This window comes from Sander lucioperca, chromosome 9 (assembly GCF_008315115.2).
Source record: "Sander lucioperca isolate FBNREF2018 chromosome 9, SLUC_FBN_1.2, whole genome shotgun sequence".
Taxonomy (NCBI): domain Eukaryota; kingdom Metazoa; phylum Chordata; class Actinopteri; order Perciformes; family Percidae; genus Sander; species Sander lucioperca.
Window position 1 is genome coordinate 25,636,588 of NC_050181.1, and position 23,508 is coordinate 25,660,095.

Here is a 23,508-nt window from a genome sequence, read left to right on the forward strand (position 1 = left end):
TTTACGTCTGTTTTGGAGCGACAGAGGGAAAATATTTCAGTTGACACATTAAGTGGAACCGAAATTTGCGTTCTAATCCGGTCCGATTCCTACCGGTTGTGTAGGAACCGGGTTTTGGTACCCAACCCTACCAGTAACAATAGTCACTGGTAACCGACTTTGACATTTCCAAGTGTACAAAGCACAGCACCAATAACATCTAAAAAAAGCAACAGAATGACGAAAAAGCTACAAACATATATTATATATGTTGAATATATGATCAACATCTCTTCCATCAATAATAATCAATAAAACAAATTGTCCACATCAGCGGCATAGACATCATCATTATCCTAATTATCATCATCATCATGAGTTTGTTTTGTGCTTCATGTTTTATGTGTCTTGTATCTCGGCATCACTGAAAACGAGGGAAGCCTCAGTGATTTCCGAGATCCTTAAATAAAAGGTTATGATGATGATGGTCGACATTTTTCACCTTTTTTCTGACATTTTATAGACCAAACAACCAATCCATTAATCGAGAACACAATCAACAGATTAATCAACAATGGAAACAGTTGTTAGTTGCAGCCCTAACATGTTCCCATAATGTTATGTAGGTGGGAGTTAACACAGATAATGAGGTGTTATTTACAGTACATTTACTGAGGGAGTAAACCAGTAATCTTGAGGAGAACGGTTGAAGGCTCAAAGCTCTCTATGAACTCAGTCTTTGTCCAGCCTCAGCCACTGTGGGTCCCTCATCTAAACTGTCTTCAGCATAAATATGAAACACTCCGGTTTCCTTCCAGTTCAAATTCCTCTCCACTCAAACTGTTGGCCTCCATCTGCGGCGGCTGGAAGCTGGTTTACTTCCTTGTCAGATGCCTTTTTTTTCTTAAAGACTGGGCTCTTTGTTTTCAGCTGCGATTAGCTGGCAGATATAAAGGCAAACCAGGACGATATTTGAGACTATTGTGCACGCCTGCCTGCTTCTGGCACTCAAATATTCTCTGCAAGATTTCCAGGGAAAGCTGAACAGCCAGATGTAGCGTATACACTCGTCATGAGACCGCAGCCGGCGCTGCTGCTGCTGCAGGAGAGAAAAAACCTCTGTTTGTTTTACTCAGACTGAACGCTCTCACCAGCGCCTATGAGCTCAGTGAGTCTTGTGATCTTTGGCCTTTCATACCGCTGAAAAGCCTCGGTGGATTTTGAAAATTTAGAGCACCAATGAGAAAGCAGGCAATCTTTCAACCAGGAAGCGAATTTTCTTTTTTTGTAACTGTTAAGCTGTGTAACCTAGGGCTGTGAAATTAGTCGAAAGACCCACACACGTAAAAAAAGTTGACTTTTTGGCATTTTTTTTGACGTTTTTTAGTCTGAGTTAAAAGGCCAAAAAATGTTACACCTCTACCTGAAGAGGAAGCGGTTTTTAGCCCTCTTGTTTTCCTGGGGTCAAATTTGACCCGTTTTTTAAAATCTTCTATATCAGAAATATGAGTTTCTTTTAAATTAAATTACCAAAAAAGTAAGTACAATTGCAAGTACTTCAGCACAATTTCATTGAATTTTAGCTATTCAATTTTATAGCATTTGAAAAATGGTTTTCAAAACAGTCTCCTGAATAACCTTTGACATACACAGATCTGTGATTATTCATCAAGGCATCAACATATGTTCCTCTAATATTAGTCAAAACAATTCAGAATTTCAAAATTAGGTATAATTTCCTATAAATTAAATTTATTGATCATGAATTCCAAAAAAATCGGTGTAAAACTATTGGTAATAAGTTGGTGTTAGTAATGTTAGTGAAAAATAGCGTCGAAAACCTTGAAAAAAGTGACAAAAACAATGAAAAAAAAACGTCAAAAGTGCTGAAAAAAGGGAAAACGTGAGAAAATGTGTCAAAAACATGGTGTTCATTTTCAATTTTGACCCGGGGAGGACAACAAGTGCATAGTCGACAGGAAGACAACACAAGGGTTAATCACTCTCTGTGCTGTTTTTTTTTACCCAGAGCCAGTCTGTCGGCGAAAGTTAGCTGCTGTGATGACACTTTTACTAACGGTCTTGGATTCCCAACAGGAAGAAAAAAAACCCATTTCCGAATGACTCAGGTGTCTTTGCCGTTACCTGGCCGACGTCATCACTGAGGTGTGGATACTGATGTCGTAAATCCAGCGCCAGGAATGCTCATTAGCCGTGAGTCACAGCTCGTGGAAGATTTACACACACTGTACTGTGGTTGATGTATTTTATTATTATTATCATGGTTGTTGTGGAGGTTAAACCCACCTGAACCACCCGCCTGTTGATTTAAACCCACTTAGATTCAATTTGTGTCAAGCTGCTGCAAGTTATTTGATGACAGGGTTTTTCCAGGGGGATAAAAGCACAGGTAACTGCTTTTCTATGGAAAACACTTTGATTTATGTTCATATAGGAATCTCTGAGGATCGCTAGCCAAAGATATTTCTTTTGTACTTTCTTTCAAATGATACAACTTTTTTTTGTTTATTCAATTCATTGTTCTATCTATTGTTCTATAAACCATCATTAAACTGTGAAAAATGTCCATCACCATTTTCCTTGAGCCCTTTAGTTAATGTCTTCAAAATGTCCAACCAAGGGCCCCCCGGTTAGCTCACCTGGTAGAGCAGGCGCCCATATATAGAGGTTTACTCCTTGACACGGCAGCCTCAGGTTCGACTCCGACCCACAGCCCTTTGCTGCATGTCATTCCCCTTCTCTATTCCCTTTCAAGTCTAAGCTGTCCTCTCCAAATAAAGGCTGAAAATGCCCAAAAAATTATCAAAAAACAAAAAGATTGTCCAACTAACAGTCCAAAACCAACCGATATCTACTTAACTGAGGAGTTATAACTCAGGGATGTTCAGCATTTATTGCTTGAAAAGTGAGTTAAACAACATATTTAGTCTTAACTTAATGTCACTTGATTAAATATTAACTATTTATTTCAGCTCTTTATATGAGGACAGGATCTTTTCAGGGAGATAACTGGTTTTCCTGCTTTTCTTTGAAGGAAAATAGTAGGGATAGACCCATTTTTTTAGCAGTTTGCAGTAACTGCGTTTTATTTGCCTGATAACTAGGGATGGGTCTCAAGACCCGGTTCTATTAGGACCTGGTTCCATAATTCTCAAAACCCGAAAATCAATAAGGTCCAAGCTTATCGATACTGCCATCGAGACTAGTGGATCATATAACGTTATGTCTGAAAATAAATACGTGCACGAACCAGAAAAATGATTTACGAGCACAACGTGTGCGTAAAGACCATAGTAAAGGCCCAGAAGCATCGCTGCATGGGACGCTAGTTAACACTAGCTGTACAACTGGCAGCAGGTAACGTTGATGTTAGACCGACATTAGCAAGTAGCTGGATTAAACATGGTTAAAATGCTACAAGCTAAACAGTGCAAAAGTGTGTCTGTATTTCACTGCACCCCTAGTTCTGTTAAGATTAAGAATTTGTTGTCCTGACTTTTCACCAAATGATAAGAAAAGTATCGATAATGGTATCGATAATGACTTGGATCGTTAAGCAGTCTTGAAAATGGTATCAATAATTAACAATCACCATTCCCAATGGTTACCAATATAGTTAATGAATTAAAAATTGTTCTGCTTTGGCCTGGCTACAGTTCTGTGTCTGTCACTCTGCTTCGGTTTCACTCACCACTGAGTCTGACTTAATGTCCCGCCCACAACACTATCTGACTCTCTGTTACTGGGTGTTGTATTGAAAGTTTCTCATTTATTAAATAATTGGTTAAAGTATTTAAACAAAGTTTTGTGTTGGAGTTTGTAACATTCCAAAATCTTAATTTTTACTTAAAGGTCCAGTGTGTAACGTGTTTAGTTGTTCATTATCAAAATCTGTGTTGCCCGTTCACAAACCTGTCCTTTTTCATGAATATTTACCACCACCATCAATTCCAAGTATTCCAATTGGTTTGAAATTTTACATTAACTTGGGTAGACGCTCCATATTCATGCGCCACAGAGGATCCTAGAAATTAAAACCCCAAACTGTCCATCGTAATCATACAGCCAATTGATAAAGGGTGCTCTGCTGTCGGCTGGCCAGTCCCAAGTTCTGCTGGGATGCAGGTTCAGACTCCTATAAATAGCTTTACAGCACTTTTTCTTGGAGGAAACTAGAAAAGAGGTGCGGAAATACCACAGATCCACTGGGACACCGTCCAACCCCCAGTCTGACCAGCACAGGCCCTATGTTTGTGTGTGTGTGTGTGTGTGTGTGTGTGTGTAATGTAATTTTATTTAAACAGGAGCAATGCACAATTTTACATTGACATTGTATAAGAACAAGGAGAGATGCACCAGGTTGTAGCACAACTGCTATTTTGAGTGTGTGTGTGTGTGTGTGTGTGTGTGTGTGTGTGTGTGTGTGAGATGATTCCAGGGCTCATTTAAACTACTTTATGACACCTTCGCTCCTATAAAATCATTGTATTTCTCATTATATTTCAATGGGAAGTCATAGTAGTGAGTTTAGGTTGCCCTCATTGTGCTTAATAGTGTTTTATCACTTTTCATTTCCATATTATAGTATCTAGCATGAACTGTTTGGTGCTTAGTAGTGAGTTCCTGCTCACTTTATGGCATTTGTATCCTTATAATCTAACAATAACAGGTCTGTCGATAATTTTCTCGATTAATGGATTAGTTGCATTGTCTCTAAAATGAGTGAAAAATGTGGATCAGTATGTCCCAAAGCCCAAGATAACGTCCTCAAACGTCTTGTTTTGTCCACAACTCAAAGATATTCAGTTTACTGTCACAGAGGAGAGAAGAAACTAGAACAATATTCACATTTAACAAGCTGGAATCAGAGAATTTTGACTTTTTTTCTTCAAACAGATTAATCGATTATCAAAACGGGTGACAATTAATTCAATAGTTGACAACTAATCGATTAATCTTTGCAGCTCTATAACATCTTGGTGTCAGTAAATGCTGTGTATGTATTTCTGCACTCTTGTTTCCAGGAAGTTCTGTTCGGACTGTTGCTGAGATGCTCCATAAGCGCTTCCTAAACTGAATGATACATGTTTAACCCTTGTGTTGTCTTCGGGCCAAATTTGACCCCTTTTCAAAGTGTCTATATAAATATATGGGTTTCTTTCAACCAAATTGCCCACAAATAACATGGATAGTTCCGTACACGAAATGGGCTGTAATTATGCATCAACATACGTTCCTCTGATCTTAACTAGTAGCTAAAATAATTCATAATTTCTGTTTTTTTTTAACAAAAAAATTAGGCAGAATTTAATATGAATTAGTTTTATGACCATGACTTCCAAAAAAAAAGTGTCAAACTAGCGGTGATAAGTTGGAATGAAATGGCTAAGAAGTTGTAACACAGCATTAGGTGATAATTTATACTTTATGCTTAATAAAACAGGCAAAACAGACCGGGTCTATTTTTTACCATGCTGGAAGACAACACAAGGGTTAAAGTGCACGTTTTAAGATATTTCAACACTTGAAAGTTTATTATAGGCACCAAAAAGAAAAGCAGAAAGTCTTACTAATGCAACAAAGTGCACGAAGTGTTAAAACCTGAAGCCCAGTGTGCGCAACATGTTGCATGCATGAAGCGGTAAGCATTAGTTTCTTACCTCCGTGAAGAAATTATCCATTGCCCTGGTTATTTTAATCCCCGTGGATCTGTTATATGGAAATCGCGCGTCCCGTCAATCCAACTCATGTGTTGTTAGTGCGATTACAAACTCAACCAAAAAAAGGGGAAGCAGATCCGAAGAGTTTTCACTCCATGCTGTTCCTGCTGGTCGTCTGCAGGATGGAGCACAGGCAGTCAGGGAGTCGGTGTGGAGCTACAGTAGTAAAGTTACCCTTTGTTTCATAGGTTACTACTCCAGCGGAGACAACACGAGTCCTCATAAAACACGTCGGTGTCAGGGTCCCCAAGACTCCCTCTCACCGTGTGTCTGCGTGTGCGTCCCTCCTGTCCACAGGTCCGTCTGGTTGTTTGGTCAACACTGTAGCATGCAGCAGGAGAGAATAAACTGGAGACCGGTCAAACTTTGGAGACGCTCACTCACTCAGTCTCTCTCTCTCATACACACACACAGACACAGACACACACACACGCACACGCACACACTCAGTCAGTCAGACCTGATAATAATCGGGGAGCTCCACCTCCACACCCTGCAGCCTCCTCCCTTCTCCTGCAGCCCCGCTGTGTCACGGACTCCCCCTGCTGTCCTGGCAAGGTTTTTATTTTTAATTTTAATTTTTGACAAAATGCATTATTCTACGGAAGACATGCACTGTGATAATACACTCCCCCCTATCTCCCCACTATCATCTGTGTATCATTGTAGGACTGCAATCATAAATATTACATGTTTGGATTTGGGGTGTTTGTTTGTGTGTGTGTGTGTGTGTGTGTGTGTGTGTGTGTGTGTGTGTGTGTTTTATGTTTGTGTTCTTTAATGTTATCTGGTAATTGTTGGAGCAGACGATGCAAGAACATTTTCTGTTCACATCTATTCAAAACACCTCAGAGTTTTGAAAGTGACACAATAATTGTCCAGTAGTTCACTGGCCCAAAAGATATTGAGGGAAGTTCATATTAAACTGAAGCATGACACAATAGTGATGATGAATACACAGATGATGAGTCATGTTAGTGTTCTGCCAAACTTGTGTCATGTTGCTGCTGCAGTCATTTTTTTTTCTGTTTTTGGCTCTTTTAAGGTCCACTCGGCTTTGGAAACATTTCAGATATTTAAGATCGAATGACACACTTTTGACTTAATTTGAATGTAACACAACGCCTGTGCCTTGGTGCGGAGCATCCGTCTGTATAATCACATTCCAGCTGCAGGTTAAAGCTTTAGTTCGTAACTTTTTGTGACCGTCTGTTACATTCAAGCCAAATGAGTTGCTACAAAGCTAATTAAAACTTTCAGCTCCACACAACTCTTTCTGTATTTCTCAGTATGGTTACTGTATGTTCAGAAGATTGTGGCGTCTGGCGACTTTCCCGCGCAGAAATTCGAGTGAAGATAACCTCTTCTGAAGAGTCCATCATATTTTTTTTATCCTCTGTGTCCTCCTTGGCTACTAGCAACTGCGTGGAGGGGGGGGGAGGGGTGCACGATCATGGAAGGCTTGTATCATGTGGAGCGCCAACAGTGTTGTTGTCATTACTTAGAATTCCTCATGGGGGCGACAGAAACTACGCACCACAGCTTTAAAGCAGCCATATTATGCTCATTTTCAGGTTCATAATTGTATTTTAAGGTTGTACCAGAATAGGTTTACATGGTTTAATTTTCAAAAAACACCATGTTTGTGTTGTACTGCAGCGCTCTCTCTCACTGCTGCAGCTCCTCTTTTCAGCTGGTCTCTGTTTTAGCTACAGAGTGAGACCTCTTTTCTTCTTCTTCTTCTGTACTATCTTTGATTGCACTGCACATGCCCAGTAGCTCAGATGTAGATCATGTCAGCTAGCTAGCTCCATAGACAGTAAAAGAAAGGCTGTTTCTACAACTTTGGTCAGCTACAAGGCAGGATTAGCTGGGAGACTTCTAAATGAGGGCGCACATGTAAGTAGTTCTTTTGTAGATTATGGTGAACTTGTGTGTGTTGTAGCAGTGCTTTGCTATTGAGAACGAGGTAGCATGCTAGCGTTAGCATGCTAGCGTTAGCATGCTAGCGTTAGCCATAGCATTAGCATGCTAACGCTACGGGCTAATGGTTGCGGTTAGCCTGCTCGTTTCGGCTTGTGACGTCATAAGCCGTGCCGATTTTGAACAGCTCACCCAGAGACTGAAGGCAGGACACATTCAGAAACTGTATCTCACTCTAAACAGCATGGATGGATTTTTTTCAAAGTTTGTATGTGTGTGGAAGCACCAGAGACACAACATAACACCCCAAATCCCAGAAAAAGTGATTTTTTCATAATATGGGCACTTTAACACCACACAGTCTACATGTCTAATGCAAACATAGGTGTGTGTGTGTGTGTGTGTGTGTGTGTGTGTGTGTGTGTGTGTGTGTGTGTGTGTGTGTGTGTGGTTTAACCTGGGCACACACAACAGCACACAGAATAACCCCTGACATCTGCTGGTTTGGGCCCCAGGGCCCCGCAAGACGTCCATGCTGGGATTCAGTTCCCCTTTACCCACAGTCTGTGATTGTTACAATGCGTTCAAAACTACAGTGCACATTTTTCTTACAATTGCGTTTTAAAAAAAATGGCCGGACAGAGCATTGCCTGAATTGGTCCGAAAAAGGTGCCACTACCCTAATTCAGCAGTTGCATGACATGAGCATCGCATGTGTCTTGGAAATGTTTAGATTCATAGTTTTATCTTTTAGGGGTGACCCCGGTTGTCGACCATTCGACGATTTAGTCTAAAGAGTCTGATTCAACGGCCAATCTCACAGTAGAGTCACCGCAGTCCCTTAAAATTTGGTTATGAAACAAAGGATCATTCCATTCAGGAATGAGGTAGGGGTGCTGAATGTCTGATTTTACATAGAACTGCATGTTTTTTTCCCCAATTAATCATGATAAATAGTCAGTTTTGGTTTAGAAATAAGACTAGTAATGATACTGTTAATGACAATTAGAAGTAAGGGTACTCATGTAGACAAAAATCAGAAGTGCCGGTACACAGTACTGCTGAGTACCAGCCCATTTCAGGCACTGAGAAGGAGTAGGATTGGGCGTCGAGAACCGGTTCCAACTTGGAAATAGTTTCAAAAATTACAATTCCAATAGAATTGATTTATTATTGGAATCGTTTGGTTTCAAATCCGATCATTGGTTCAAAATTTAACACTCGCAAGTTTTGGCTTCTGTAGCGGCCGCCATACTTCCACTTGTTGTGTTGCAGCCGTGAAGCACAGTAAGCGGCGTCCTAAAGTGTAGCCTCATTTTATGTAGAAAAAGCCCAGTAAAATTGTAAACCACCATTGAATGTGAAATAAGCACGTAACCCATTTCAACACCACCCCTCAAAGAACCCAAATCGAGAATCGATAACCGGAAAAAAGAGGAATCGGAATTGGAATCAGAATTAAAAACGATGCCCAACCCTACAGATGAGAGAGAAATGTGTGTAGTTATTTTCAAAGTAAGAGTTTAGCAGTGCCTCTGATATTTTAGGCTATTGAACAGTTTTATTACGACCTCATGAGATGCAGGAGTCTTCTGAGGTTCTTTTGTATTCAAACGCTCTGGGCCGACTTTGAACTTGTACAACACCAAAACCACAACGCTGCATGTACTGTAGTTTTTGCAATCCTGTGACTATCAGCAGCTCGTTAAAGAGTGGGAACCCAATGTGAGCCAGACACAATGGGGAGAAATGTAGGTTTGAATAAGAAGGAGGAGATGAATATTGGTCATCTGAGTGACGGTGCACTTGGGTGTGTTCTGGCAACAGAACCAATATATGGCTACCAGATTTGGGAGGTTTTTAAAGAGCTGATTTGCTCAGAGTTAGATCCAGCTAACATGTCTTGGCCAGCTTTGGAGCAAAAGTGAGTCTATTTTAATCTGGTAAATATCTGGCGACCAAGCATGCCAAATTTAGGCCAATGCTGGGGCAAGAATTCTTGGCCATCCTCATATATATGACTTGTTTGTACTTTGTTGTGGAAATCATAACAACTCTTTCCTAACTACAGGGATGGTTCTCATAAGCAATCAAACTGGATTAATAAACAATACTGGACATATTGTAGGCCCATGTGCCAAGAAGTCAGGGGGCCCAAAAGCCAGGGCCTCTGTGTAATTTGACTATTAGCATTTCTTGTTGGCGTGTCAAAGGGATTAGTCAAAAGTCCTACTGAAAAACATCCTAACTTTGAAAATATCACAACAAAGAAGCTACCATGACACCTTCGAAGCATCTGTGCCCAGGCACCCGTCATCTCATAATCTGTCCAACCTACAGTCTGATGAAGAAAGTACCTTTGAATAACTTTGCGTACAATTCTTGGCTGACATATTAGATAGGAAACGAGAAAAAAATGTGATTGGGTGATTTTAAGCTCAAAACACGTCTAGAAGACTGGGTTTATAGAGGAATACATTTTGTTAAAACTCAAAAGCCTCTTTAGACCTTTAAAATGTTGTTTCAACAGCATTTTCAGGACTGTATTTCAACATCTAGTTATGATCTGTTTCAAATTAAAGTATCATCATTAAAATGATTTTGCAGCAACTGTTAAATGCAACCTTGACATCTAAAAAGAAAAAGGAATATAATCAGCTGATCATAAAATCAATGCCTACTGCTTACTGGGAAATTAAACAAATACAAAAATATTAACAGTGCCAGCAATTGCAGTCTGGTCCAGACCAAAGAAAAATCCAGATGTAGGTGAAATGTCAATCTGAATAGATTGTAATACCCATTCATTGAGTTGAAAAAGGTGGTTGCGCTTTAACAATGGAGATTCAACCAAGGCAATGTAGCACATCTCAAGTTCCCAAGTTAGGGAGGACAAAATGCTCTCATTTCAAAACACTCTGAAGAAGGCTTTGTGTCGAAACACGTCAGTGTTCATTTATTGTGTTGTGAGCCTAATTAGTGAAATGAGAGCATTACATTTTGTCCTACTTGATTTGGGAACTTGAGATGTGCAACCTCTTCATTGCTTTGGTTGATGTTCTCTGACATATAAAGGTGTAACTTGGGTTTGAGTGGGGGGAACACAAAACATGGGGTCTGGGGGTCCTCCGCCAGAATTTTTTTTTTCGATTTGAATCCTGCATTTCTACACACAATAATCATTTCTGCCAGAAAAAAATAGTACTAAACTATGTATGAGCGCGCAAATGGGATTTCAAAAAGTGTGTGTGTGTGTGTGTGTGTGTGGGAGGGGGGGGGGGGGCATGTCCCCACTCCCCCCAGTGAAAATGACGCCCTAGCTAAAGTAATACACAGCAGTGATGGTAGACCACCAAGTGCGTACCTGAAGTTATTAGGCACTGGGCATTGTTTTCCGTGTTAATGCTTCTGACAGCTGTCTTCCCTGAGGTGTTGTTTACTCTCATCACTGCCCACAGTTCACCTATCTGGACACTGTCACCCCAGAGACCCTTGAACTGTAATTCCTGAACGCTGACAGAGGTTAAGTAACACTCGTTCCCTGTAGCGTCGGTCTGTAAGCCCCTAAAGATTCCTCATTCTTGGTCAAAATAGATTAGTGCGAGGAATGAGCTCAGCCCACTTGTGGTCTCGCCCCTTTGTGTTAAGGAGTTTTGGGAGTTGACATCTAGGTGTTGGTTTTGAGTGACGAGGAGCTGCTGAAGCACTGAGCTGTTGGGTAACCTATGCGTGTTTTAGCCTGTTCGCTAGGGCTGGGTTAAAATGATCAATCCTCCAATTAGAATCTCTTTGTTTGAGTGTTCTGATATCAATAAATAAAATCCCGAAATCGATTTTAAGTACATGCCTTTTCCCCATGGATGTGGGCATCTTAATGTAAACATTAACCTGGTGCATTATACAAAAAATAGTTGACGCTTGCTTCTTGCTTGTACAATTTGTAGAAGTTCTCTGAGAATCTCTTCTACATCACTAAGCACACTACAAAAAAGAACAATTAGGATAGTAAACAATGTAGGACATCATGAATATACCAATTTACTGTATTTAAATTTACATCTTAAAATTTAAAGATCTAATTTTAAGATTGCACAATTAATCTATGAAGCAAATACTAAACAGGCACCTGGAAACTTACAACAACTGTTCACAGATAGAGAGTGGGGTTATACTGTAACTTGAGAGGGATTTTAAATTTGAAACAACAGTAAGCTTGGACAAAGCGTACAAGCATGTGTATTTCGATTTGTGAGGTGCTTTTGTGGAATAGTCTGAATGAATCGATCAAACAATGTGTAAACATGTTGCAATTTAAAAAAAGGTACAAAAGATATTTTTTGGAAAAGTACAAAAGTGATGACAGAGAGTTACACTGATGTTACTGCTACTTGTTTTTGTTTTGTTTGTTCTTCCTTATCCTTATATCTAAATAAAGTAGGACTTAAATTGGAGTAGTATTTTTGTATTATTTAAAATTAGCTTTTTGATTCATCTTGTTTGACTGTGATTTAGATAGGACCTGATAAGGTTAGGGCTTCTACCTATCCCTTCTCGAACGGGTCGAGTGTTATGTTGAAATTTTGTTGTTATATATTTCTTCCAATTCCATTTAAAACTCAGATTGATTATTGAGGAGTATGGTTAACCTTTTCTCAGATCTCTGCAGGGTAAATCCAGACAGCTAGCTAGAGTATATGTCCAATCTGAGTTTTCTGTTGCACGACTAAAACAAGCTTTAAACGTACACGTTTCACCAAAACAAGTTTAGAGGCGTTAAGTTACGTCAGGTTAGGGGCGGTTTAGTTTAGTCTTTATTCACATATCAATTGTTTGCCCAACGCCAAGACTCCCCAGTTGTGTTTCTGGCGTCTGACGTCTTCGTCTCCCATTCCTCTCTGTGCTGCAGGTGACTCAGACTGTCCATCTTTTATCTTTGACTTTTCTGACTCTCAAATCTCATGAGTTTTTTCCATCATTTAGCGTGTGTCAGTGCCTCACGTGTAGGTTAAAGCAATGGGAAAATGGAACATTTCCATAGGTGGGATCAAAAAAGACTGCACGCTGAATGGCAGAAAATGAACACATGTAAAGATTGATTACACATCATCACAAAATATTGACTTTTGCCAGCTGAAATGTACAAATATACAAGCATATCAGTTCAGACTGAGATCTTTAGGTGGCCCAACACAGTAAAGGATTGTACGCAGCACCGTGACAACAGATAGGGACCGTTACTGCCTTGGTTCTTTGAACTCATCATGGAGAACTACCAGGGGATTATAGGAGCCAGTTGTCTCTTGTTGTTTGATTCTTTGCCAGCATCTTTAAAACTCTCAAACGGCCCAAAACAGGATGAGGAAGACAAACATTTCCTCTCCGAAAAGATGTGAGATAACGCGGCCGGGACTCCTGTGACTCCAGTGTGTCAGTGGTGAAGCCAAACACGACTTCCTGCCACCGGCATCACGCTGACAGGAGGATGGAGAGAGAGTGGAGGACTGACACATAACAGACATAAAACACCTGGAGGAGAAGGAGAGGATGGAGAGCAAGGTAATGTCAATTTGATCTGGCACGATGCATCTCAAAAGGGTCTATCCTCTATTATAACATGTCTAAATAAAAAATAAATCTGTTCCAGATTCTCGTACAGCGTAAACTCTGAACTCTGAATAAACTGTCTATCCCTTGTATATGAACAGTAGCCCCTACAATAAGGATCATAAGATGATTACATTAAAAAAGTCATGCAGATGAAATATCTAACTAGAAAGACATTGAAATGCCACTGACAATTTTAGATTGTTGAGAGTGAAGACAACATTAAGTAAGTAGAAGAAAGACTCGGTTATGAGCTCCTTTTCAGTGCTACACAATGCAAAAAAAATGTCAACTTCAAACCCTCTGTTCGGGGTGCCTTCGTAGCTTGTCTGGTAGAGCGTGTACCCCATGTACAAAGGCTCAGTCCTTACCGCAACGGCCACGGGTTCGATTCCGACACATGGCCCTTTGCTGCATCTCATCCCCCTCTCTCTCTCCCACTTTCCTGCCTAAATCTGCGAGCCGGCCAAAGAGTAGTAGGCTAACGTTACATTTTGCAACACGGTCTCACGGCAGTTTGTGTAATTGTCACATTATTTTTAATCTATTGATACGTGTACAATAACACGTTTATCTCGTTTTTTTCATGGTGGCCAGCACGAAAAGGGAACCATCTATTCAGAGGTTGGGTTTCGGAAAAACACAACGGGGAAAGGACGCCTTACACGCCGGGAGACGGCCACGGGGGGCGCCCGAAAATAACGGGACGGTTGTGATTAGGAAGACAATGGGGAACTGTACTGGACACGATCCCCGGTCTCCCGGGTGCAAGTCCTGTATTGTTTGACCCATCCACCACCCCGACCAACCTCCCTATGCGGACCGTTTTCGTGCTGTGATCACGAAATATGCTTCCCATTGAAATACATTACTTTACATTTTCGTGCTAGCCACCACGAAAAAAACGAGAAAAACGTCCCCGTAAACACAAATCAATTGATTAAATAACATGACCATTTCACAAACTGCCGTGAGACTGGGTTGCATTTTGAGTTGATGGCGAGTGCGAGACGCCGAAATGGATGCCAATAAGATTCTGAATGGAAATTTTACTTACAATGACGATGCCAATTCTCCGCCCCCTCGTCAAAGCCAGGCGACAATGGATGACTTCAGACAGAAGCACATGGATACCACAACTAAGAACAAACTTACTGCAGCCATAGCTAAATGGGTGGCTACTGCATGTAGACCTGTTAACGTTGTGGAGGACAAGGGTCTAGCTGATATTATTCGCATCGCATCGCAAAACTTTCCGTGTTGATAAGAGCATTAAAATGAGAAAAAATAATGGGACAAAACGAAATCAAGGGACATTAAGAATAGATAAAAATGTGCGATTAATTGCGATTAATTGCGAATTAACTATGACATTAATGTGATTAATCGCGATTAAATATTTTAATCATTTGACAGCACTAATATAAACCTTAGTTTGTTCCGTAAATAACAATAAATAAATAAAGCCTTTTACTTTTATTTCTCATCCACCTGCGTTCTTATTAGGAACTTGGTGCTCTTATACTTCGTCACCATACTTCCAGCTTTTCTTCCATCATAACTACTACTGCCACTAGAGGGCACGGCAACTAGAAACGTAAAGATGAGTTGTAATTTGCTGCTTGGACAAACGACCTATGGGAGCGTTTTTCGGGAGAGGACAGTCCCTCGAATTCATATGACCTACCCAGCTAATGCTACTTGCAAAATCTCAGATTGTCTATTGTATTAAGACGCACAGATTATTAAGACACATTAAATAGTTACCCATTTTGTTGACAACTGTTGACATGTGTGTCGAAGTGGGACAAATAGGTCAAAAGTTGTTAAGAAACTCCAGCACACTGTCTAACTTGCAAAAATAAATTGAATAACTGGCAACGTTTCGGTACTGGAACGTCATCAGGCAGATGTTTGGTATTTGAAATGAAACTGGAAACCAATTGATGCTTTGAACATGAAATACATCCAGAAATCTAAAACTGATCAGCATCCGTTTGACAGAGGTTGTAGACGTATTCATGATTTGCAGGTAAAGAGTCAAAATGTGCAGGTACTGCATTGTTCTTCAAGTTTAAACAACTTCAGCTCATAATGAATTTTCTGTTTGGACTGCAGTAGCTGATCTGCTTTTGGAGCAGTGTGCAGTGTGATTTATAATATCCACATTCAATAAGTGTATTGAACTACCCCCTGAATGAACCATGGCACAGCAGCCCTAGCATTAAGCCTCTTTATTCGAGCAGGATTTGAACCTGCGTGGGGAAACCCCATTGGATTTCGACGCCAACGCGTTAACCACTCGGCCATCACACCGACATCTCAACTGCTTAAAAGAAACCTGTGGATCGACCTCAGTAAGGGCCCCAACAAGCCCATCATTAATCAGTAGGAGACCCCCACAGTGGATCCTGGTAAACCTTCAAGGACCCCAAAGACTCCTGAATGTCTCCTCAAAGACTGATGGAAGGAGAGGGAGAGGGAGGGAGAGGCTGATAATTACACGCAGTCAAGCCTGTCTTCAACTCCCTGTGATTACCGAAAGCTAAATGTTAATCTTAACCACTTACCGACAAATGATGACGCAGCAAACTCTTTCAACCTGGGAAGGGCATGACGGGCCGGTTATTATTATTAAGCCCTTAGAGAGACAGAAAATACTGAAAACACTGCGATGGAGTATTATTTATCATCTGTTCTTTAGGCCTATATTTTAGTAAATATACTAAATCATGGCATTTGTTTCCTACACTGATGTAGAAGTTTGTCTGTGTACATTTATCTCAATCATTCAGGTGTAATGAAGTCTGGAGAAAGTGGAATATAGATCAGTGGAGTGAAGGTTTGATTGTGATTGAAAAGGAACTCAAGACTCCACTGCAGTGATTTGGTTACAATTTTCCATAGACTTTTTTTTTTAAGTAAATTAATGAGTAGGAAAAGTAGATAACCTTACATAACTTTTTGCCTTAACTTGTTCAAATCCTAAATCATTTGGATGAAACAATTATTATTCTCCAATAATACTGCAGGTACACTGTCATTAGTCTCATTTCACCTTAAAAATGTAACAGTAAATGACTTTTTTGATAATAAAGTTCTTTAAAGTTTTATTTAAGTTCTTCACATAGGCTAAATAAAGGTATTTCCACGGTGCTAAAACTACCCTGAGGGAGGACACCCAGACCACCCCCCCCACTATGATATGGCCCCCTCCTCCCCCAAAGGCAGATTCTGGCTAATATACAGTACAGTACACCCACTGCAATATGTTAGATTACAACACTGATTATAATCAAGTATTATTTGGATACTGAGTACTCAGCAGCAGTTCATGCAGTAGACCGTTCAGTTTAGAAAGTATAATTAATGCTTAAATAATGGGGATGACTGGTTTGTCCCCACACCACATCACCAGAACCAAATGCTTCAAAGCTGCTTTTGAACTTGACTCTGATGTCTGGAAACAGCTTCTTTTCTTTAACCTCAGGCCATACTGTATCTGCACTTCAATAAAGCTATCTATCCGCTGCGTGTGGCGACGACAGACTTTTCAATTCAGAATTATAATCAAAAGGTGTAGAAGTGCGTTCAACCGGATGATTCATCGGCACATCATCACATGCACCCTTTGTTATTACAGGGTGTTTACTACAGTATGTGCACTCAACTTGCACCAAACACACTTTTATATATAAAGATACAAATCACATAACAAGATGAAGGAAATAAATAATCTGAAACATATTTTTCACCTCAAATCAGGGAAGATAATTAAAGTGTGACAACAACGTTTAAATGTACCACATCAGAAAATTTACATAAACTAGAATTAATTCCCTCCATCATGTGGTGGCATAACTTTCTGAAGTGCACATATTGAAGCAAATAAGAAACATAAGTATTTTAATGTTTGAACAGCCACTGAATACCTAACATTGAAATTGTTACTTTGAAAACCATGTATCTGAATTTATTTGTTCCGAATTGAAATAAAAAAAATGAAATTTCTTGATTTTCAACTTGAAAAGCTGAATTTCATCATATTGTCTATTCCAATGGTCACAAATTCAGATCCAAAAATTCAAGTTTTTGAAAATTGGATTAATTACCAGAGCCCCATCGTTTTCCCTGGCAGTCATCTTTCAGTAAATATTTTAAAGCTGCTTTCTTGGTTCACATGACTGACAGACCATGCTCTGATAGGCCAGAAGACGTAGAAGATCGTAGGCCTAATTAGGCTCGATTGGCTGCCTATAAGTAGCCTGGATGTTGCTATGTGAATTATTTCAACTTATATTTTGGATCTGAATTATCCATATCCCAGCACATGAAACCAAAACTCCCTTCACAATGTACAACCAGAGGCTTTTACAGCCTTGTAAGCACTGGATGTTAGTGAACAGAGACAGAGAGGGCTGTAGATGTGAAGGGTCACTTGTAGTTCATACGCAGTTCTCTGCAGTACGACATCTCAGAAGACGAAGGATTTATCAACAGGTCTGAGCAGAGGTCAGGTATGGCCGGGTCCGCAGGCCACAGCGTCTGCCAGAACAAACTGACCTCTCCATAATCCCCTCATACTTCCTGCTGGAGGGAGAAGGGGGGGCTGCAGTTAACCTCTCCTCACCCTGGGAATCCCTTTCAGAGCAGCTGAGATGTTGATAACAAACACATTTCGACACTAACAATGGAGGAGGATGCATTTTCATTAAGTAAATGTGCTGTAGAGATACCACAGTGTAAAACAGCTTCACACAAAGGCTGTTTTTCAGAGATTCTAAAAGGTTGTTTTTTTGGTAGTGTCGCTTTGCCAGACCTTCCTCCACAGCGTTGCAAAGGAAGGTCTGGCTAGTCCACACAGAAGAAAAGGTGCTCTGGTTTATTGCCATTTCTTTAAACCAATCACAAGCACTAAGCGCCGGACGGAGCAACGGCGCCGCTGCAAAATAGCCTCTGGAAGGAACTTGTTTTGGTGGAACATGTACGTTCAAAGGTTGTTTTAGTCGTGCAACAGATAACTCAGATTGGACAGACAGTCTAGCTAGCTGTCTGGATTTACCCTGCAGAGATCTGAGGGGCAGTTAACCATAGTCCTCAGAAATCTACCAGAGTTTAGAACGCCAGCACAAAGGAAGCCCAAGGCAACGGACATCTGGCCGAAAAGAGTGCATCCAGCGGAATTTCCGGCGACACCGGAGCAATCCCGGAAGTGGAACGTCGTGGATATAGACTATTCTTTTGGAGACATATGATTTGTTTTCTGCAAGATCCTAAAATTTTACTCTACAACAGTGCCGGAAATGGGCCAGTACCGACTCCGAGTGCCGACACTTTTGTCATGGAGCTTTTGACACACTTGATTTTGTCCATCTTGATTTTATTAACAGTATTATTAACAGGCTGATGTTTATACCGACATAGACTTATATATCAGGATGTATTGGGAAAAACCAAGCACTTCGATGTAAAATCAAACATTCAGCACCCACATACGGCCTTAATGGAACGGGGTTTGTTTGACTGTCAGATTGGCATTCGAATCAGGCTCTATAGTTGAAATCGTTCGAATGGTCAACTATTTCGGGGTCACCCCTACAAGATATAAGTATAAATATATCCAAGACATATGCGACGGTCATGTCATGGAACTGCTGAATTAGGGTACTTACCTTTGTTGGTCCAACTCAGGCACTGCTCTACAAAGTAACAACAACAGCAAAACTTGCCTAATGTAGCTCAGCGCAAATTCTTTCAGGAAGACCTAACAAATAATCAGTCTCTCCTAAAAGCGAATCAGCGCTCGAGGCGCTCTCCTTCTGATAAACCAATCAGGAAGGCCAAAGATTCCATAGGCCAATCACAGCGTCACAACACTGTTTTAAAAGCGCTTCTCTCCTGTGCTATCAGCTGTAATTTCAGAAGGCGTCGTCCCTCCTCCTCCCCTTCTACCTCCCGGCCTAGTGATTTCTAAGGCTGTCGCTCCAGTGCCTCCTCGGTCCGGTCTTCCGGCCCTTCTCCACCGCCACCAGTGTCTGGATTCCATTGGGGGGTTACATCATGGTTCCCTACCCCTATATGTTAAATGTATTAATATATCAAATGTATTAATACAATGTATTAATATAACGATGGAGTCCAATCTCCAATACAATGTTCAGATTATGCTCTTGTACAATAAAACATTTGCATATCTGCAAACAGTCTCTCCTGATTGAATTGTAGTTGAGGAAATGTTGAAAGTCTCCCCAAAAGAGTACCACAACCTTTATCCTGAAGGAAATGTAGGCTATGTTACAAAATACATAACGATTGACAAAGAGCTTGAGGTACTGAGAAGGAGAGGTCCATCTAGTCTTTAGCCCTTGTGTTGTCTTCCCTTCGACCATGAACTTGTTGTCCATCCAGGTCAAAAGTGAAATTGAATTTCTGGTGTTTTTTTCAGCATTTTCGGCTCTTTCCTTATGCTTTTGACACTTTTTAAAAGTTTTTGTCACTTTTTTCACCGTTTTGTTTTAAATTCATCGTCAATAAACCTCATTTATATGACATTATACCTCATTTTTTAGTTAAAAAGGCAAACATTATGAATAACTTTGACTAATAGTTAAGATCAGAGGATGTTGAGTGGATCACAGACTGGTTTATGTCAAAGTTTAGTCAGGAGACAGTTTAAACATGTTTTTTAAATTGAATGAAACACCCAAAATTCAATGAAAGTAATCATTGGTTTTACCTGCAAAGAACGTTGTATGCATCCATGTTATATTTGGGCATTTTGGTTCAAAGAATATTTCTTATATAAAAAACTTTCACTTTCACTGTCCTCGGGTCAAATTTGACCCGAGGACAACACAAGGGCTAGGTAACTTTATGCTGTTTATTAGTTCAATTCAGGCAACACACTCTGTACAAGGTTGAATGGGAACAATTGAAATGTCTCAATTATTTGCACACACTGCCATCTAGTGTCTAAATGTAAGTACTACAAGAGAGGCGTTTTATTTTTGATCCTACCGGCACTGCATAGGCGCCTTCTTTGGTACAAAAAAATCATCCAAAATACACATTTAGGTGTTTATTGTTTACTACACTTTGTCTATTTGTGTCTATTTCTCCTAAATTCACCAAAACTTAGCATTTGATAATGCCTCATTTGCATATATTTTATTTTATATATTTGTAGATATTGTCTTAATCAACTACGTTTCATGGTGATATCTGTTTAGTTCAAATATCTTCTCTATTCCAACCCGGTCTCACGCCAGTTGGTGAATTGGTCACGTTATTTTGATTTATTGATTCGTGTACACGTCACAATTTTCGAACGTGGCCATTTCACGAACTGCCATGACACTGGGTTGCTCTGGGGGACGCAACAACGGGGAAATGAAACGCAACAACGGGGAAATGAAATGCCACACGCCGGCCACAACAAAGTGGGGTGAAAGTCCTGTGTTGTTTGACCCATCCACCCTCCCGACCAGCCTCCCTGTGCGGATTTTCGCCTTATCAATACTACTCGCTAGCATAATCGTTCTGTGATCACGACATACGCTTGCCATTGAAATACATTATTTTAAAATTCGTGCTCACCACACGGAAATAACGACATTAACGTGTTCAGTACACAAATCAATAGATTCAATAGCGTGACCATTTCACGAACTGCCATAAGACTGGGCTGCCTATTCACCGTAGTGTTTCCTCTTAAGATCCTGGATTCTACTACGTTTCTCTTTTTTTTTAAATTAACACCTAAAATGCAGGCCAGATGGAATGCTTCTCTGCTGATCAGATGTTTTAATTAAATGGAAAGGATCCAAGTTCTTTTTCCACCTGTTGGTATCAAGCGTGATCATTGTGAGTGGCTTGAATGTGCTGAGTTTAAGCAAAGGTAACATTTGTGACACTCACCATTATGGCTGTATATGTGCAGTATCTGGTAGGATATGTTGTAGGACAATATGTTTTAACCCTTGTGTAGTTTGTAAATTTGACAGGTTTTCAACATTTTTTTATAAAAAAAATATTCAACCAAATTGCCTAGCAAAATAACATGGATGCATGGATGTACATTGGATGTATGGAACCACAATGTTCTTCCCATGAAAAAGAAAATAATGATTACTTTCATTGAGTTTTGGGGGTCAAATTCAATTTTATAGCATTTGAAAAAAGAAATTCAAAACCGTATATCCTGACTAAACTTACAACTTACTGACCGATAACCACTCTGTGATCCACTCAACATCCTTCGAACTATTAGTCAAAATAAGTCTTAATTACTTCTTTATTAACTCAAAAATCGTGGTATAATGTCAAATAAATTAGGTGAATTGACCACGTATAAAAAAAAAGCATTGAAAAAAGTGACAAAAACATGTAAAGAAAGCAGCTAAAGCGTAGAAAACAAGCGCCAAAAACATTTTCAATTTTGACCCAGAAGGACAAGAAGTTGATGGTCGAGGTGGAAGACAACCCAAGGGTTAATTTGACACGGCAGTGTGCAATTGTGCATTCAGGCCTTGTGCACTACATAAGTTATTGATCACAGCATGACTTAATGGGCAATCTGGGTAGAATGAAGTGCAATATGAGTTGGAGGATTTGCAGTGGGTTCTCTTTCTTCTGTGAGTATGAGGGAAGGTAGGGGATGGGGTCTTGTATGAGGTTCACCGAATGTTTATTATTTTGATTTATTGATTCGTGTATAGGTCACGATTTTCTCGTTTATTTCGTGTACAGGTCACGATTTTCGAACGTTACCATTTCACGAACTGCCATGACACTGGGCTGCTCTGGGGGACGCAACAACGGGGAAATGAAACGCTACAACAGGGAAAATAAACGCCACACGCCGGCCACAACAACAACGCTCTCCGGGGTGAAAGTCCTGTATTGTTTGACCCGTCCATTGACCCGTCCACCACCCCGACCAACCTCCCTACGCGGATTTTCTGCTTTTCATACTACTCTCTACCATTGTCGTGCTGTGATCATGGAACATGCTTCCCATTTAAATACATTAAATTAAAATTCGTAATCACCACACGAAAAAAAACGCCATAATCGTGTCCCGTTCACGAATCAACAGATTCAATAACGTAACTATTTCACAAACTGCCATGAGACTGGGCTGGTTCATGTTTATTTACGTTTGTTGGGTTACCATGACTTCAACTCCTTCTTCCATTTGTATTTTATGACCTGCTGGATCCCACTTCTGACACCGATGCAGCGAGCTACGTAGAAGAAGTCAAAGAGCCACACACTGGATACACACTCGCTTTGGACTCACAATAGGAATACAACTTTAACGTTTAAACAAGATGTGCAGCTGTTCAGCGTCTGATTGTGTACCTGAACACACCGCAGTGCAGACTGCTCAGAGTCTCCACCCAAACACCAGTGGTAAGTAACATTACAGCTGATCATATTTACACTTTCAACAACAGGGTGGACACTAAACTTCAGCTCTACTCAGGCAGCAAGTTAGACTCTTCCTTTCATGTGAAATTGGTAACAATAGATGACCATCCACAGTAGCCCACTTTTTTGTCAGTTCTCAGAATTTTTAGTTAGGCTACTTGGAACTGCATCTCTGTGATTCAGGTTTAGCTTCCATTGCTAGGCAACAGCCTGGCCACTTGTTTAGAATGCTTTACAACTGTGAAAATGTCTGTTACTGTTCATAGCAGGACACTTATCTTACCTTATTGTATCTAAAAGGTCATGCACCACGTGTATTTCAATCAGGAGAGACTTTGTTGCAGATATGCAAAGGTTTATTGTACATATGCATAATGAAATGTACAGTGTCTTTGGAGATTAGACTACATCGTTGTAAAATACTTATTTAAAGGGATAGAGAAACAGGACATATCCCCCCCGATGGAGTCTAGACACTGGTGGTGGTGGTGAAGGAGCCCGAAGACCGGACCGAAGGAGTCGACGGAGCATTCTGCAGGAGGAAGACCCATGGTGCCGTGGGTGATGATGACTGGAGGTGGAAGGGGAGGAGGAGGGTTGCACTCTTTGCCTGAAATGACAGCTGACAGCAGCAGAGAGAGAAAAAGATTTAAAGCAGGGATGTAATGCTGTGATTGGTTCGTGAAATTCATGGCTGATTCAGACATATTTACGGTGCATCAAAAGCGTGCTCGTTAAGAGACCAGCAGACAAGCTAATCCAGCACAAATTAGTGCATAAAAAGTCACCAAAATGAAGTATCTGAACCTCATGATTAAATACAAAAAGG

General features: G+C 40.3%; 1 protein-coding gene and 1 long non-coding RNA gene across 3 annotated transcripts in view; one reads left to right on the top strand and one right to left on the bottom strand.

The window, feature by feature from the left end:
- Positions 1 to 6,123, bottom strand: part of myo10 (myosin X) — a 168,361-nt gene extending 162,238 nt beyond the window's left edge. For both annotated transcript variants that reach the window (XM_031292115.2, XM_031292106.2), the window contains exon 1: positions 5,661 to 6,123. In XM_031292115.2, coding sequence (XP_031147975.1) covers positions 5,661 to 5,681 — 21 coding nt within the window. In that variant the 5' untranslated portion in view covers positions 5,682 to 6,123. The remainder of the gene's footprint in view (positions 1 to 5,660) is intronic.
- The window catches only part of LOC118495754, a 257,782-nt gene that overhangs the window by 40,891 nt on the left and 193,383 nt on the right, over positions 1 to 23,508 (top strand). The gene's annotated exons all lie outside the window — the stretch shown is intronic.